The 16,581-nt window shown below is 46.0% G+C and overlaps 1 protein-coding gene across 6 annotated transcripts in view; it reads left to right on the top strand.

Annotated features, from left to right (window-relative positions):
- The first annotated feature begins 878 nt into the window (after window positions 1–878).
- Window positions 879–16,581, top strand: part of CELF2 (CUGBP Elav-like family member 2) — a 524,880-nt gene continuing 509,177 nt past the window's right edge. Inside the window, exon 1 of one of the 6 annotated variants that reach the window (XM_081022933.1) lies at window positions 879–1,554. In XM_081022933.1, coding sequence (XP_080879059.1) covers window positions 1,502–1,554 — 53 coding nt within the window. In that variant the 5' untranslated portion in view covers window positions 879–1,501. The remainder of the gene's footprint in view (window positions 1,555–16,581) is intronic. The other 5 variants (XM_081022913.1, XM_081022915.1, XM_081022923.1 and 2 more) reach the window with 5 other exon arrangements.

Consider the following 16,581-nt stretch of genomic DNA (forward strand, 5'->3'; position numbering starts at 1 on the left):
CAGGGAACCAAGCAGAGGGCCTTCTCGGTGGTGGCGCCCGCTCTGTGGAACGCTCTCCCATCAGATGTCAAGGAAATAAACACCTATCTAACTTTTAGAAGACATTTGAAAGTGGCCCTGTTTAGAGAAGTTTTTAATGTTGGATCTTTTATTGTGTTTTAATGTCCTGTTGAGAGCAGCCCAGAGTGGCTGGGGAACCACGTCCAGACGTGCGGGGTATAAATAATAAATTATTATTATTATGCCGCACTGCACTCAGGTGGTAGGAAAAAAGCCAAATGCACAAGAATGTAAGGCGTGTCTGCAGGATTAGGCCAATGACCCTTCAGGTCCAGCATCCTGTTCTCACAGATACATGTGGGAAACCTTCAAGCAAGATCTGAGCACAAAAGTTTGTACTCATGAATGGCGGAGATCACAAACCCTGTCTTAAAATGACTTTGAGGAAACATTTAAAAGAGGGTCTGTTTACCCTTCCTCAAGGAATTAGACACCTTTCACTTCCTAAGATTCTGAACGCAAAGGGAATATTCAGATACGTCAAGGCGTTAAACCTCCCCCCCCCCTTGTTTTCCCCCTTTTTTTCTCATTTCAACAATAACAGGAATATGCTGCCAGAATTGGGGCTGTTTTGAATTGTGGCTCTGAAATTAACAAATCTGTTACACATTGCAAAAGAAGAAGAAGAGAGAGAGAGCTAGAGTGAGTTTTTGTTTTGGTCACTGCAGGGAAAGCTTTGAGGGTGGGGGAAAGAGGAGAAAGGGGTGGGGAGTTTTTGGAAAGGAAAAAGAAAGAAAATGTGTGTTTGCTTTTAGAGTGTCATAAAATCTTAACTATGGGGAAAGGAGGGGGGGCGGGAATCCTAACCTCTGGGCTAAGTCTAAGGAGAGCTGGGGAGAGCGTTGCAAAATCGCCAACAGCAGAGAACGGCTCCAGCTTGCAATAATCTGTGAATGATTGCTAGCAGTGTCTGCAGAGCCTTCAAATTTTTTGATCTGTGCTTGTTCCTTAAGAAAGCAGAGGCGGACGGTGTTAATAAAGAGAGATTTAGCTGCCAGCTTGCACTCTCTGAATTACAGTGGACGGCAAAAAGGTCACAATTTGATCAGTTGCAGCAGTAGATTACGGGGTCTTTCTCCTTGTTTTGTTTTAAAAGGAGGGAGTGAAGGTGGGGAGGGGGGGAGTGATAGTGGAGAAATGCAGCCCAGGGCTTTGGCAAGCCTTTTAAACACAACAAGATAGGGTTTTTTTGTGGGGTTTTTTGCGGGGGGAGGGTGGAGAGAAAGAGAGACGCTCAAGTTCTTATCAGCTGGGAAAGGAGGAAGCGCTCTCTCCCTCTCCCTCTCTCTCTCTGTGTTTTTACTTCTTCGTTTCGGATTGTCTGTTGTCATTCCCACCCAGTAAAAGCCGAGACAGCAGCCTGCTTCTTAGTAGCTGTGCAACTCTGCAGATCGTTTGCTTTTTACATTTTCCTGTCTTTTTGTTTTTTAAAAAAAATACAATGGTTTCAATCATCTCTGATCTGGACCCACTGAAAAGCTGGAAAGTTTTAAGGTAGGCCTGTTTCTTTCTTTCTTTCTTTCTTTCTTTCTTTCTTTCTTTCTTTCTTTCTTTCTTTCTTTCTTTCTTCCCCCATAGGAACCCCTCCTCCGTTTACCTTACTCACAAGTACAACGCATGCACGGGCTTGGTCTGCGCTTCAGAATCACATGGGGCTTAACCTCGACTGCACTGCAACCTCGGTGCTGTAACCACAATATGAATTCCTGGGTTTAAGATACAACAAGAGTTTCTGGTAATTAGACCCCCCCCTCCTTTTTTAAAAAAAAGGATGAGGGGGGTTCAGCTGATGTTTCAGCGGAGTCTTCAGTGAGAACTTTGAATATATCCCTTAATGCAGACCGGAAAAGTTGGTTGCCGTGGGATTTATTTCGAAGCTGGAGCTGTAATAAGTTTAACACTGGCTGAGACTGCTAAAGAGCTGAAAAACTTGTGGGGTTTTATTATTAGTATTTGCTTCGTCGGAGAAAGGATTTTCTAAGTGATGTGTGCATTGCTGCCTTAGCAGAGGGCATGTCATTAATTTTAGGGGAAATTTCCCTTATTTTTGAGCTTTACAGAATACTTTTGGGCAACTATTTATGCAAGGCATGATTTTGGTTCTTGAGGGTTGTTTGTGCCTTAACTCTACTTTTAAAAAAGTAAATGGGAAGGGAATGGTTACTGCTTAAATGGGTTTTACACGAATTCGACCTGTCACAATAGTGTTCTGAAATGCTTTGTGAGGCTACCCATCGAGTTTTTGGTTTATAAAGTACACTGCTTCCTAAAAGTTTTGGGATGGCACTGCAGCCCTTTCTTAAAACTTCTACTTGGAAAACTAACCACAATTCTCTTGATATATCTCCATCCTTTTGCATTTTATATCCAATGAGGAAAGGCCTTTGAAGAAGCGTATGGCTGCTGTTTATTGCAATGATGTGATAAGATGAGATGAGAATCTGTTCTTTGGTGGCCTTATTATTACAAAGTTAAGGATGGATGTGCTGCAAAGTTGTTTATCTTTGCAGCAAGGTGTTTATCTTACAGCAAGGTGTGTGCATGTTGTGAACAGAGGACTGTGAACAGACACCTCCCACGCAAACACATTTGCTGACGGTAAATGTGTGGAGGGGCTTTCAAATCCCTCTATGCATGTTCTATATAAGTTGCATTGGAGGAGGAGGTGCGTCTGTGTACATGACTTGCTAAAGGCAAGAAGGGGTTGTAATGCTATAGCTTCCCACCCTTGTTTCCAGTGATACAATGCATCCCAATGGCAGCATCAGCTATGATTGCTTGGAGGGCTTGTGTGTATCTAGCGATTTTCTTTTCTCTTCTAATCTTGTGCTTCACAGACAAGGACACCAGGCCTTAACCTTGAAAGGGGTGCCTTGCCTAGATGTTTCCTTTCATATCTGCAAGCGTGCAACGCTGGTAGGGGCGGCACGTTATCTATTGTGTGTTAGAATGGAAAGTATTTGTTGTTTGCGGCTCCTGTTCTTGATCTTTGGACATTTGGCTTGCCAAATTACTTCCCCCCACACCACACCACCCCTGACTGCTGGGGCAACTTCAATAGGATGACGTGAAGAACTCATTGGCATACAGATAAAGGGTAGAAAAGGTCTCTCTCTCTCTCTCTCTCCAAAAGACACAAGAGCACAACTAATCAAAGATTGGCACCCACAATGCTTTCTTACTGATGTTGCTGTGAGAAAATGTTGTATTTGCAGAGAGCAAATGCACTTGAATACAGGGAGAAGGGTGCATGCCTCTTAAATGTCTTAGATTTAAAGACAGGTCATAGAATAATTTAGAGTTGGAAAGGACAATGTAGGTCATCCATGCAATGCAGGGATCTTTTGTCCAAAGTGAGATTCGAACCCACAACCCTGGGATTAAGAGCCTCGGGCTGCACTGACAGAGCTATCCCAGGCTGGCAGTCAAAATGTGTTTAGAAGATTTGTGGCGATACTTTTGGTCATGGCTTCAATGGCCTGCTAAACATATTATTTGTCGGGGGGGCGCGTCTCATTTCTTATTTAGCTCAGATTAGTTTAAATGTCTTTTAAAACCAAAACTATTCAGATTATTTTACAATAAATTAAAAAATACAGAAATTAAAGCAAGACCATAATGCAGAACAGAATGAATATTGTCATGATATCCTAAGCACACCACCTCAAAACACAAATCATCAGGGATAATCAAGGAAACAAAGGCATAAAAGCAACCATCCCATCATATGCCTGGGAAAAGAGGAGCATCTGGACCTAGCACTGAAAAGACGACACAAGTCTGCACCAGGCAGGCCTTGCTGGGAAGAACATTCCACAGGTGGGGAGCCACCACTGATAAGGCCTACTCCTTTGTCACCACTCTTAAAAATTTCATCACAGAGGGTACACAGAGGAGGGTGTCTGATGTTGACCTAAGGGCATGGGCAGGTTTGTGATGGGGCTCTCGGTCCCAAGCTGTGATAGGATGCTGTTGTTGTTTAGTCATTTAGTCGTGTCCGACTCTTCGTGACCCCATGGACCAGAGCACGCCAGGCACTCCTGTCTTCCACTGCCTCCCGCAGTTTGCTCAAACTCATGCTGGTAGCTTTGAGAACACTGTCCCACCATCTCGTCCTCTGTCCCAACATCAGGGTCTTTTCCAGGGAGTCTTCTCTTCTTAAGAGGTGGCCAAAGTATTGGATCCTCAGCTTCACGATCTGTCCTTCCAGTGAGCACTCAGGGCTGATTTCCTTCGGAATGGATAGGTTTGATCTTCTTGCAGTCCATGGGACTCTCAAGAGTCTCCTCCAGCACCATAATTCAAAAGCATCCATTCTTTGACGATCAGCCTTCTTTATGGTCCAGCTCTCACTTCCATACATCACTACTGGGAAAACCATAGCTTGTAACTATATGGACAGGATAGAACCATCCAATGCAGCTGGGCCAGAATAGGGGTTCTGTGATCTGACCACCTGGTTCCTTTTCTCAGTCTGGCTGCTGCATTCTGCACTGGCTGCGGTTTCCGAACTGCCTTTGAAGGCTGCCTGTCAGAGAGCAAGCTGGTCAGTAAATCACACAGTTCAAAGCTGGAGTTAAGCGAAACACGATCTTCACAGACTTGGCAGAGTTTCAGGCCTAATGAGCACAGCAGCTTCCACCCCATAGGCATGAGCACCAACATTGAGGGGGTGTGACGTCATTCGTCCCTCCGTGCATTCCACCCCCGCCCGGTGTGCAAGAGTGCCTGGCAGTGGCGGGCTGCAGGGGATGGTGGCCCGCTCCATATTGGGAGGCTCAGCCCCCTACCCACAAATATTGAGGGGGCTGAAGCCCTTTTCGCCCCCTATAGTTGATGCCTCTGCCTGTAGGTCCTACTCAATGAAATCAGTTGCTGAGACTGAAAGTCCCTGCCTTCCCACAGCTGTATATGTCTCCTTCTCTGCAGGGCTCATTGCAAACAATCAGAGACTGTGCCTGCTTACAGGCTGCCTTTGCTCCTCCTGTTTCATACCTCTCCTGGTTCTGGGAGACAAGGGAGGAAGGGAGCCTGTCGCAGCAGGAAGGGAAGACACCCATGACTCTTCACCAGCCTGACTCATCCCTGCCTCTGGGAACTGTAGTTTAAGGGTTGCTGGGAATTGGAACTTTGTGAGGGGTAAAGTTGAGCACCCAGAATTCTTTGAAGGAAGGAATGTGCTTTAAAGGTATAGTGTGGACCAGGGATTGGCAAACTAAGGATTGTGGCCAGATCAGGCCCACCAGGCTTGTAAATCCAGCCTGCTTAATCAGTCCCCACACTGAGCTAAACCGGCTCTGTACATCCTTGAAAAGAAGCCGCGGACACCTCGCCATTTGGGGAATGACTTCCGCAATGCTTGCATAGCATTCAGGTTGGCTCCAAGAACTTCCTGCAGCCAATCCGAAGCCTCGCCACCTGCGCAATGAGGTAAACCCAGCATGGCCATGGACGGAGAAGTCGGCGGGTCTGGGCAGTGCCATGGGCATCAAGACGGGCGCATCATGGGGCTTCAGCCAGATTTTGGTGCACCTGCTGGCCCCGCGCCTGGTGCCTGGTTCAGCACTGCTGGTGGCGGCATGCTCGGTGGAGGGTGAGCTGCGCGGCACCTGCATGGCACTCCATGTGCGCGGCCTGCCCGCTGACCTGGCCTTGGACAGTGGGCCGCAGAGTGTGGTACACGCCGCCTGGAAGCTCCGGGTGGACGGGCCGATGGAGCAGCTCCTGCTCATCAACAACACCAGTGAGCGGGCAGCGCCAAGATGCGCTCCTGAGCGCATGCAGAGTGCGTTCCTCCTCCAGGTCTGGAGGCAGCTGTGGGACCGGCTTGCAGGGTATTTATATTTTTCAAAATATAGTCTGGCCCCCGACAAGGTCTGAGGGACAGTGGACCGGCCCCCTGATGAAAATGTTTGCTGACCCGTGATGTGGACTGTATAGCCCCTGCCTCCATGCTGATTCTGCCTCCATCCCATTTTGTAGCTGGCAGGCCTAGAGAAATCACTGCTTGCTGTTTTTCTTTTAACACCAGCCTCTTCCACATTCGCCTTAGCTATTTGATTCCTGATTCCACTCAAAACTGGAAATGCAGTATACAGAATGGACGGCAACAACGCAAGATAACTTTGTGTGTGTTAATGTCAAAAGGTTTGGACTATAACTTGGGAACATTTTTATCCAGTGATTTAAGCAGGTCATCTTCAACATCATGACTCTAGGCAACAACACACACCACCAGAGGTATGCCACGTGTTACTGAACTACTATTCTGGGAACGCTGCTGAGAATATATAAAAGCTTATTTTATGGGGCTGCGCCTGTATCTCCTTCTGCTAAGGAAATCAGGTTATGTCCTGATTTTGTTAAACCAAGGGAAAGAATAGTTTACATCAGAGCCCAAATAGTTTTATCCTTAGAAAAGAGCGTCCTGGTCCAAAAGCTGAGTCATACCTTTCCCGGAACACCAAGCAGGTGTAAAATTCCACTTTCAAACACTGGAAGAAATATATTCAAAGTTGTTGTGAGCAGTGGCTGGTGGGGCAACTCCCTACTCAAGCTGTCAGCCTGGCAGTCGGTTATGAAGGTGAGCTGGACAGATCAGAAGAGGCTGGCTAGTGCAGCCCCGCCAGAAAAGGAGAGATGTTCATCTGGCTAGAGGGCAAACTTGTGGTGGGCAGCATGTTTAGAGAGGGTTCGAAGCACTGAAAGAAGCAAGGACTGAGAAGGAGCGATAAAAGAAAAGTATACAGAGCTGGGCTTTGGTCACTCTGATACAGTGATCTTCTCCCAGTGGGCCCTACCTATGTGTCAGGGAACTGCCATCGGAGCCAGGGGGAGAGGGAGGGCTCCAGAGGGATTCCGGAGAGCGTCCCGGGAGGGAGAGAAGCAGCACATCTTCTGGGGAAGGAAATCAGCATAGCACCAGTGGAGAAGGGGGCAGATGGGGGAATCGGCGAGGTGGCTCCATGACTCCTCACCAGGGACCAGCGGGGAGAGCACGGGTCCTCCTCTGCCCACACCCTCCCTGCGCAGAAGGCTTCCGCGCAGGGAGAGTAGGCGGAGACTAGGCGTCAAAGAGCTTCTTTGCTGGAAGAAGTTCAAGAAACGCCCACTGACGGATTCTGCCAGCGATTGAGACAGCCACGGGCGAGTGGCTGTTCGGACAGAAAGGGTTCACTCAGGCAACCCAGCCAGGTGTGGCGCCGATTTACGCACGAGCAACCCCTAGAACCATTACACTATGCACCAATAGATCCCGTTGTGATCACACATTCCTTAAGAACAGTCCACTCTCCCTCCACCTACCTCAGTTTTATGATGGCATGTGCCCTCCTTGTGTTGGGGAAGTAGTCCAAGAGAGAAGATGGACTGAATCACTCACAAGCACCTGATAATGATCGATTAATCACCCTGGATGAGGAATCTGTGAGATCTGAAGGTCCTTTAGTTACAAGAGGGAAGATTTTGGTTGACCATTGTGCTAGACGTCTTGATGGCGAGAGCATTTGGAACGCTCCAGCTCTGGGTTTCTGGGACTGGGCAAGGAGACTGGGTAGATGGCATGTCCAGCCTTCAAGAGACTGAGAAATACTCCCACTATAAAATAAAATAAAATCGCAATGATCTACCAAAGTTTTTGAGCTTTTTTTAAGAAGTCAAAACTGTTTTTTTTAAAAAATTCTTTTGGGGGGAGCCAAGATCTACTGTGATCAACCATGGACACATACCACACACACACACACACCACCACCACCACGATCTACCAGTAGATCACGATTATATCTTCAATATTTTGCTAACGTATTGGAGGAAAACTTACTGACAGCCTACGGAAGGTCATTCTTGTTAAAACCAGTTAGTGAGGCAAAGGTGGGGAGGACCACATCTGTACTGGAAATTTGGAGCATGTCCATGTTTTACTTTTTAAAGATGGTAGAGATTAACAGTTGCTGAACTGTTCTCTACCGTTCATACGTTCTAACTTGGATGGAAGCAAACATGCACTGAAGGATGAGAAAACTATTGAGCAATATGTAAGCAATAGCAGTTCTGTCACTTAATGAGTTTGGTCCTGTTTTTGGCCTTCCGTCCACAAAGGTGGTTCTTGTGGTGACAGGCTAAGACTTGACAAATGATTGATGCTAGCATTTCTTATGTGAAGCAGTTCAGACCTATCGATCTCACTTTCTTGGGGAGGAACAATCTTAGCTGAGAAGAGCGGGTAGAAATTTTGCAGAGGGTGATGTAATCGGAGGTTTTTCTCTCTGTGTGTGCGCAATGCATACTGCTCCGGTGTGGAAAAGGATATAAACACAGAACATGTGAAACAGCTTTCTGCTGAGTCAGACTATTGATCCAGCCAGCTCAGTATTGATCCAGCCAGCTCAGTTGCTATAAGTCATTGGTCACAATTCTTTCCAAAACTGCTAACCCAAGATCCCTTTAACCGGTTGTACCAGAGACTGAGGGTCTCAGTGGTAGAGGATATGTCTATGGGTGCAAAAGGTCTTGGGTGTGATCCCTGTCATTTCTGTGCAGGGCTGTGAAACACTCCTGTCTAAAACCCCATAGAAGTTCTTCCAGCCACTATAGGCAGTACCAAGGTACACGGGCCTTGGTTTTGTTTTGGTTCTGTGACTTGCCGTCTTCCTATGAATCCAGGGCAAAGCATGTGCCCCCCAGCCCCTAGTTACAGATCAAAGCTCCCTTCGATTCCAGTCTTCTGCCTCATGAAAGCAGCCCAGAGCTAGGTTATCTCCAACAGATGCCTCCCCAGCATCCACCACTCCTGTAGGTCATTCTCCCTGTTGTCAAGCTGTTTTTACCATAACTAAGGATTCTTCTAATGTTCAAGAAAGATCTGCTGAGGAACCTGGAAATAGTTACTTGGTTTCAATGAGACACTTTTCTTTTGGAAACAAGTAAAGGCAAACTAACAACCCCAACTAATGGAGAAACAAAACATGAAATGAACCCAATTCTCAACTTTGGACTACTGTATAATAATAATAATAATAATAATAATAATAATATAAAATAAAATAATGTATATGCCACCCATATGACTGGGTTGCCACAACCACTCTGGGAAGCTCCATAGTGGTATCTTGGGTTACGAACTTAATTCGTTCCAGGGGTCCGTTCTTAACCTGAAGCTGTTCTTAACCTGAGGTACCACTTTAGCTAATGGGGCCTTCCGCTGCTGCCGCCATGCTACCGGCGCATGATTTCCATTCTCATCCTGGGGCAATGTTTTCAACCCGAGGTACTACTTCCAGGTTAGCAGAGTTTGTAACCCAAAGCATTTGTAACCCGAGGTACCACTGTATTATATTATTATGTTGTGTTACAGAACAGGTTACAGAATCTTCGGGTTATGGCCGTGGCAAACCCAGAAGTATCTACTTCTGGGTTTCGCCGCTCGCGCATGTGCAGAAGTGCTCTGCGTGTGTGTGCAGAAGTGGCGCATCTAGTTACAGATTTTTCAGGGTGCACACGGCACCCCGAAATGAATTAGATCCGTAACCAGAGGTACCACTGTAGTAAAAACAAACATCACATGCTAAAAACTTCCCTGAACAGATCTGCCTTCAGGTGGCTTTTTAAAACCGCATAGCTGTTTATCTGTTTGACATCTGCCCGGAGGGCGTTCCACATGGCGGGTGCCGCTACTGAAAAGGCCCTCTGCCATCATCTACCTAAAGTTCCATCATCTGTTCCAGCCTTTCTCAACCTGTGGGTCCCCAGATGATGTTGAACTACAACTCCCATCACCCCTAGCTAGCAAGGCCAGAGCTCAGGGGTGATGGGAGTTGTAGTCCAACAACATCTGGGGACCCACAGGTTGAGAACCGCTGATCTATTGGTTCATGAACATAAGGAGAGTTCTCCTGGGGCAGGCCAATGGCCCATCCAGTCCAAAATCCTGTTCTCACAGTGGCCAACAAGCAGGACCTGAGTGGAACACCAGTCTCCTCACTAAGCAACTGGTATTCAGAGTTGCACTTCTTCAAGAGACACACAGTGTGCCTCTTCCATTCTGAACCCCTGTTCCATCACAGGCCCCCATGCGCCCCACAGGAAATGGCCTGACTGTTGCTACTCTGCACCTGTTCTTCTTTCTTCTGATAACCCTCCTTCTCCTCTTCTCTAGACTCACTTCAGCTCCTCTTTCCACAATTCCTCTCATTTGACCCCCCCCCCGGAATTTCATGCCCCTACTTCACTCTTCCCGTACTCCGTAATCTGATAGGTGCAGGCACTGCATAGCCTAAGATGTGGCCATTTTCTAACATCTCACGGATGCTTTAGCTGGGATTCATGCATTGCAGAGGGTTGGACTAGATGGCTCTTGTGGGGGGGAGTCCCTCCCAACTCTACAATTCTATGATTTTATTTTCTGCCTCTTCACAAACCTAGTAAAGGTAGATTGGACTGTGGTGCTACAGGGGCCTCACAAAGGCTGAGAGGTTGTTGTTGGCACCGTAGGGCCAGACTTTGGGGGCTGATGTCTAGTGTCCCACGCAGCAAAATGCGTAGGAGCCCCCCCCCCCCCACTTCAAATTGAAGCATTGCTGGCTTAATAAGATTTTGAATTAAGTGAATGTAATAATAATAATAATTATAATTAATAATAATTAATAATTAATAAATATAATTTATTATTTATACTCCACCCATCTGGCTGAGTTTCCCGAGCCACTCTGGGTGACTCCCCATCGAGTGTTAAAAACAATACAGCATTAAATATTAAAAACTTCCCTAAACAGGGCTGCCTTCAGATGTCTTTTAAAGATAAGATAGCTACTTATTTCGTTCACATCTGAAGGGAGGGCATTCCACAGGGCGGGCGCCACTACCAAGAAGGCCCTCCGTCTGGTTCCCTCTAACCTCACTTTTCGCAATGAGGGAACTGCCAGAAGGCCCTCGGAGCTGGACCTCAGTGTCCAGGCTGAACAATGGGGGTGGAGACGCTCCTTCAAGTATACAGGACCGAGGCCATTTAGGGCTTTAAAGATCAGGACCAACACTTTGAATTGTGCTCGGAAACGTACTGGGAGCCAATGCAGATCTCTCAGGACCGGTGTTATGTGGTCCCGGTGGCGACTCCCAGTCACCAGTCTAGCTGCCACATTCTGGATTAATTGCAGTTTCTGGGTCACCTTTAAAGGTAGCCCCACGTAGAGCGCATTGCAGTAGTCCAAGCGGGAGATAACTAGAGCATGCACCATGTAAAGCTGTATACACCTCCCATCTAAAGACCGGGTGAAGAGGGAATATAAGATTAAGTCCACTGTTAATGTGAGCAACTGAGAATCATAGAATGGTGGAGATAGAAGGAATCCCAAAGGCCATCTAGCAGGAATCACCCTGTGTGCAACACTGGTTATTCAGGGTATCTTTGACAATCTGAAGAGTCTTCCCAGAGGACAAGTGGAAGCCTGGCGTTCTTATTTTCTTTTTAAAATGTGTGGGTCTATTTTAAGAGTTACTTACAGCCCTATTCTAGAATGTGAAAATAATGAGAGTCTTGGAATACATACATATATTCCCTTTTTCGGATAGGGTGCACCAGAATAAGCAAGCTAAGAGAATTGCTCAGTTTGGAGAGGAGCCAGGGTAAATTCCAAATTCAGGCAATCATAATATTATTTTACTGACATTTCAATAGGGTGAAGTGAGCGCCGATAATTAGGCCACAGTGATCTTGTTCGCTGCCCAAACCCTTGGCCTTGTAATACATGTCACATTGGTTATGGGAGTAGTGTTTATGCTAGGAGCATGATTAGGAAAGTCCCTGGTAGAAAACTTGAGTCAGTTGCATTGGAGGAAGATTGTCATTGCAGAAATACAGCTCCAGGGGCCCTGGTTGCCGTGTTGGGTTTGCGAATCCTGCAGGTCTCCTTCCGCTGTTGTTGGACTGCAACTCCCATCATCCTTGACCACTGGCCCTGCTAGCTACGGATGATGGGAGTTATAATAATAATAATAATAATAATAATAATAATAATGGTTTATTATTTATACCCCGCCCATCTGGCTGAGTTTCCCCAGCCACTCTGGGCAGCTCCCAATCGAGTGTTAAAAACAACAACAGCTGGAGACCCAAGTTTGAGTATCGCTGTAACTTACCGTATTTTTTGCTCTATAAGACTCACTTTTTCCCTCCTAAAAAGTAAGGGGAAATGTGTGTGCGTCTTATGGAGCTAATGCAGGCTGCGCAGCTATCCCAGAAGCCAGAACAGCAAGAGGGATTGCTGCTTTCACTGCACAGTGATCCCTCTTGCTGTTCTGGCTTCTGAGATTCAGAATATATTTTTTCTTGCTTTCCTCCTCCAAAAACTAGGTGTGTCTTGTGGTCTGGTGCGTCTTATAGAGCGAAAAATATGGTAGCTCCTTCAACAAACCTTTGCTGTCACCCTTGTTTCACCCCTTTCCCTTGCCTTGCTCACTCTGGAAATTGAGACTGTAGGCTCCTTGGGGCAGCAATCTCTTTTCCTTTTCTTTCTCTCTTTTTTGCTAATGCTAATTTGAAAACATGCCATGTTTATATTAGGCTGTAGTCCGAAGCGCATTTCCTAGGGAGAAAGCCCCAAGGGAAAAAAATGTCTAAATTTGTGTTTGTGCTTTTCATGTCTTAGGGATGGGGAACATGTTGCCCTCATAATGTTGTGAGAATCCAGCTCCCACCAGCCCCAGCCAATATGGGCAATGCTCAGGTATGATAGGAGCTGGAGTTCAGCAACAAACAGAGGGCTGCAGTTTACCCACTCTTGATATAAACAATGAACGTTTTTCTTGAGGTTTTGCCATTCTCCCATGAAGATCCCATTACGTACAGGCTTTCTCGCTAGCTGCCCCCCCCCCCCAACTAAGCAAGGGAGCTCTTTAGTGGGAAGGGAAAATAAAGCTTTGGCAGGAGTTCAACAGATGCCAGCTCTTTCCCTCACACCGAGTTCATCATTACATAAGGCAGAAGACACTCTTTGCCATCTTTGACCATGTGCTTAAAATAGCCACAAAGAGCCAATTGATCTTCTACGGTTCCTTACACTGCCTGGATAGCCTGATGACGACGTTCAACTACTATATGGAAGAAAATGTGCCAAAAGTAATGTTGGGAATGGCTGCTATAGCATCTGTTTTGCTCTTGGCACAGACTTTGACCAGACAACTTTTGCCTCAGTTTCCTGATCGAGAATTAAAGGCTTCTTCTGTGGCCCCTCCTAGCAACATCTCATGTTCTTTCCGCAGCATCACAAATCACTTGAGGAATTCTGTTATCTGTTAAGTTTCCCTGCTGACCTTGTCAGGCTAGAATCATATTAGCAGCCCTGTGTGAGTATCTGCAATTTGCAACTTCCAGTGGGAATGCTTTGAGAAAGCAGAACAATGTATTCATTCCCAGTGTTGTGTCCCAAAAACGTGATAGGTCCTGCAGCCAATCAGAAGCTCCTGCAGCCAATCAGAAGCTGTGGAAGCCCTGTCACGTTTTGGAAGTGAGACTGACTTCCAGAACGGATTCCGTTCGACTTCCAAGGTACGGCTGTATTGCTTTTCAGGCAGACCTCAAAAAGTGGTTTACATAAGATGATTATTGTTTTATTTATTATCCACTCTTCAGCCTAAGGTCTCAGGGAGGGCTGAAACATTAAAACACAACATTAAAACCCAATGTTAAAAAGAACAGCTTAAACAACTTGCAATGAAAGAAATAAGGTGTGTCCTAAAAATATACGCAGCAAGCTTTATAACAACGATGCCAGGCACACCTCTGTGGGGAGGGAGTTCCACAATTGGGGGCCACCACAGATAAGGCCCTGCCCCAGAACAGTACTTGCTTTTTGCTGTCTGCAAATGTGAAACATACAAAAATGGTGTATGTGCACACATCATTTTCTCTTGGGGAGGAGGAATTCCAGGTTGTATTTTGTTTTATGACATAACTGATGCCCTCCATCCCATTTTGCTTTTCAATCTGTCTCATAATTCTCAATTTAGCCTCCTTAAATTATATTCCAGCTATGCAAGGAAATGTGGGGGCCTCTGTGTGAGAGAGACTGTCCAGTTTGCAGCTGTGGATTGCAATGCCTCCACCCACCTCCATGTAACGGCACCCCTGTTGCGAGACTTGTACACTTTAAAAAAAGTTGGAGATTGTTAACTTTTCCTAAAAACAAAACAAAAACCAATAACCAGGAAGTTCTTGTGTCAAAGCTCAAAGGAGAAAACAGGCAGAGCGCTTGATGACAAAAAGTACTTGGAACTTGTTGCTGTACAGAAAGGTGGACGTCATCTGCAATCTTCTTCTTTTTAAATGCTGCCTGGGGGATAAAGTCACATCTAAGTTTTAATGGCAACCTCTTTAACATAAAGTGGGGGTGGAGAGCCATAGAGGCTGCTTACGGATGAATTATTTGCAATTAATATGCATGCAATGAGTGGAGATGGGTTGGTTTGTGCGTCTGTCTAAAGCCAGAGGAATCTCAGTGTTTCCATTTACGGAATGTTAAAATTCCATACTGTTTCCATAACGTAGGTTTCCGAAGAAATCTTCATGTATATAGGCTTCCTAAAAATATATACCATCATTCAGAGTTATGTGTGCATCATTTATGCAAACATCCATACACTTCCCTTATCATTTGCGCTGTGTGTTTGTGGCTTGCAGTGAACCATTTTCTGAAAGATTACCCACACCAGGAGTAGTAATATTTGCATCCTTTGTCTACCAAATTTGGCTCCCCCACTTGTCTTGCTTCCTCCTTCCTTTTGCACCCTTGAATAATTTTCTGCTTCTCCCTTCTTGTTCTTCTTCCCTGGCCAGCTTGAGGCACATGTATTATCTATGTTTGGGGGGGGGGCGGGTTTATCATCAACATTATTATGCATGTGTACAGTTCGAAAAACTGTAGCGTAGGAGGAAGCATCTCCAGTCCTCCAAGCAGCAGAGTCGCACCTCCTGATCATTCCACTGGCATTCTCAACCGATCTTGTCTTCTAGGACAGTTGGGAGTCTGCTGTGTCCATCGAGCCATGATCAGAGTCTCCAAAGCATAAATATGGAGTAGGATCTCAGCAATAGACCTTAACCCAAGGCTTACTTCTTGAAGGCACCAGTGATATCTAAGCTGGAAGTAGAGGAGCGGGATTAAGATCAAGCCATGATTGTCAGTACTATGGCCCTAGAGCAGGGTTCCCCAAACTTGGGTCTCCAGCTGGTTTTGGACCACAGTTCCCATCTTCCCTGACCACTGGTCCTGCTAGCTAGGGATGATGGGAGTTGTAGTCCAGCAACAGCTGGAGACCCAAGTATGGGAAACCCTGCAATAGAGGCTTGTTGTGAAATGTTTTGGTGCTGGCTCTGTGTGGTGTCTTCTTGTCCTTTCTCCATATTATTCCCATGCTTTTCTCCAGTAACATAATGGTTGGTGTCTTAGATACACATTGACGTAGATAACTGGCTACAAGTAAGAGTAACAACAAGTCTACTTGTCTGCAGTTAAAATGTTTCTAGGGTTACAAATGATGTTTGGCAAGCCAGGCTATTCCTAGGAATGGGGCACTGTGTGTCCATCCCATTTTCCTTTCCTACAATTGTGTTTTCCTCCCCTCTCTTCTATGCAAGTTTTGTACAGCCAAAAAAGACCAGCACAAGAAAACAAAACACAGCGCTGTTTTTCAGTTTTTATTTATTATTAATTTTTGGCAAGTCCTCGGGAGCAAAAGGAGTACAGTACGGTGGCTGTACTGAATTGCAATTGTAGATAAGAGATTATGTGGGTAGGAGTACTGGGAAAATGAGCAAAAATGGGAGGAATCTGAACATCAGCATCATTGTTTAAGCACGTACAACTCTGAGTGCCAAGTAATCCATTTTGATTATTTATAAGCCACTCTGTCAATGGATTGTCTAACAATTGACACAGCGCAATAAGATAGCATTGTAATCTCAGAGGTCAGGTGATATCGCTTTGCAAGTGGCCAGGCAGAATGTCCAATGACGGTATCTATCCTGAGAGGAAGGGAGGGACGCAAGAAGGAATTGGTCCCAGCACGTTTGAGGGAAAGGGCCTAGTTACAATTGTTTCTGATGTTTAGGGTTCAAATGATAGGAATTGTGGAAAGAGGAGCTGAAGTGAGTCCAGAGAAGACTAGGATGGGACATCAGAAGAAAATAGAACAGATGCAGAGTGGCAACAGCGAGGCCATTTCCAGTGCGGTGCCATGATGGAGCAGAGGTTCAGAATGGAAGATGGCAGACTATGGGGCTGTCGGAGACAGTGGGACTCGGAATACCAGCTGCTGGGAATCACGAATGGAGAAAGCACTGTTGCTTGTAGGCTTCCTAGAGGTATTTGGTTGGCTACCAGAAGAGCAGGGTGCTGGATGAGGTGGACCTTTGGCCTGATCCAGCAAGGCTCTAATTATGTTCTTATGAGAAACTGCTCATCACTATAAAGGGTTCTGACATGGAGTGGGTAGCCAAAGGCTTGAGGCCAAGGGTCTCCTCAGATACGG

Source organism: Podarcis pityusensis, assembly GCF_964106645.2.
Source record: "Podarcis pityusensis genome assembly, chromosome: 10".
Classification (NCBI taxonomy): Eukaryota; Metazoa; Chordata; class Lepidosauria; order Squamata; family Lacertidae; genus Podarcis; species Podarcis pityusensis.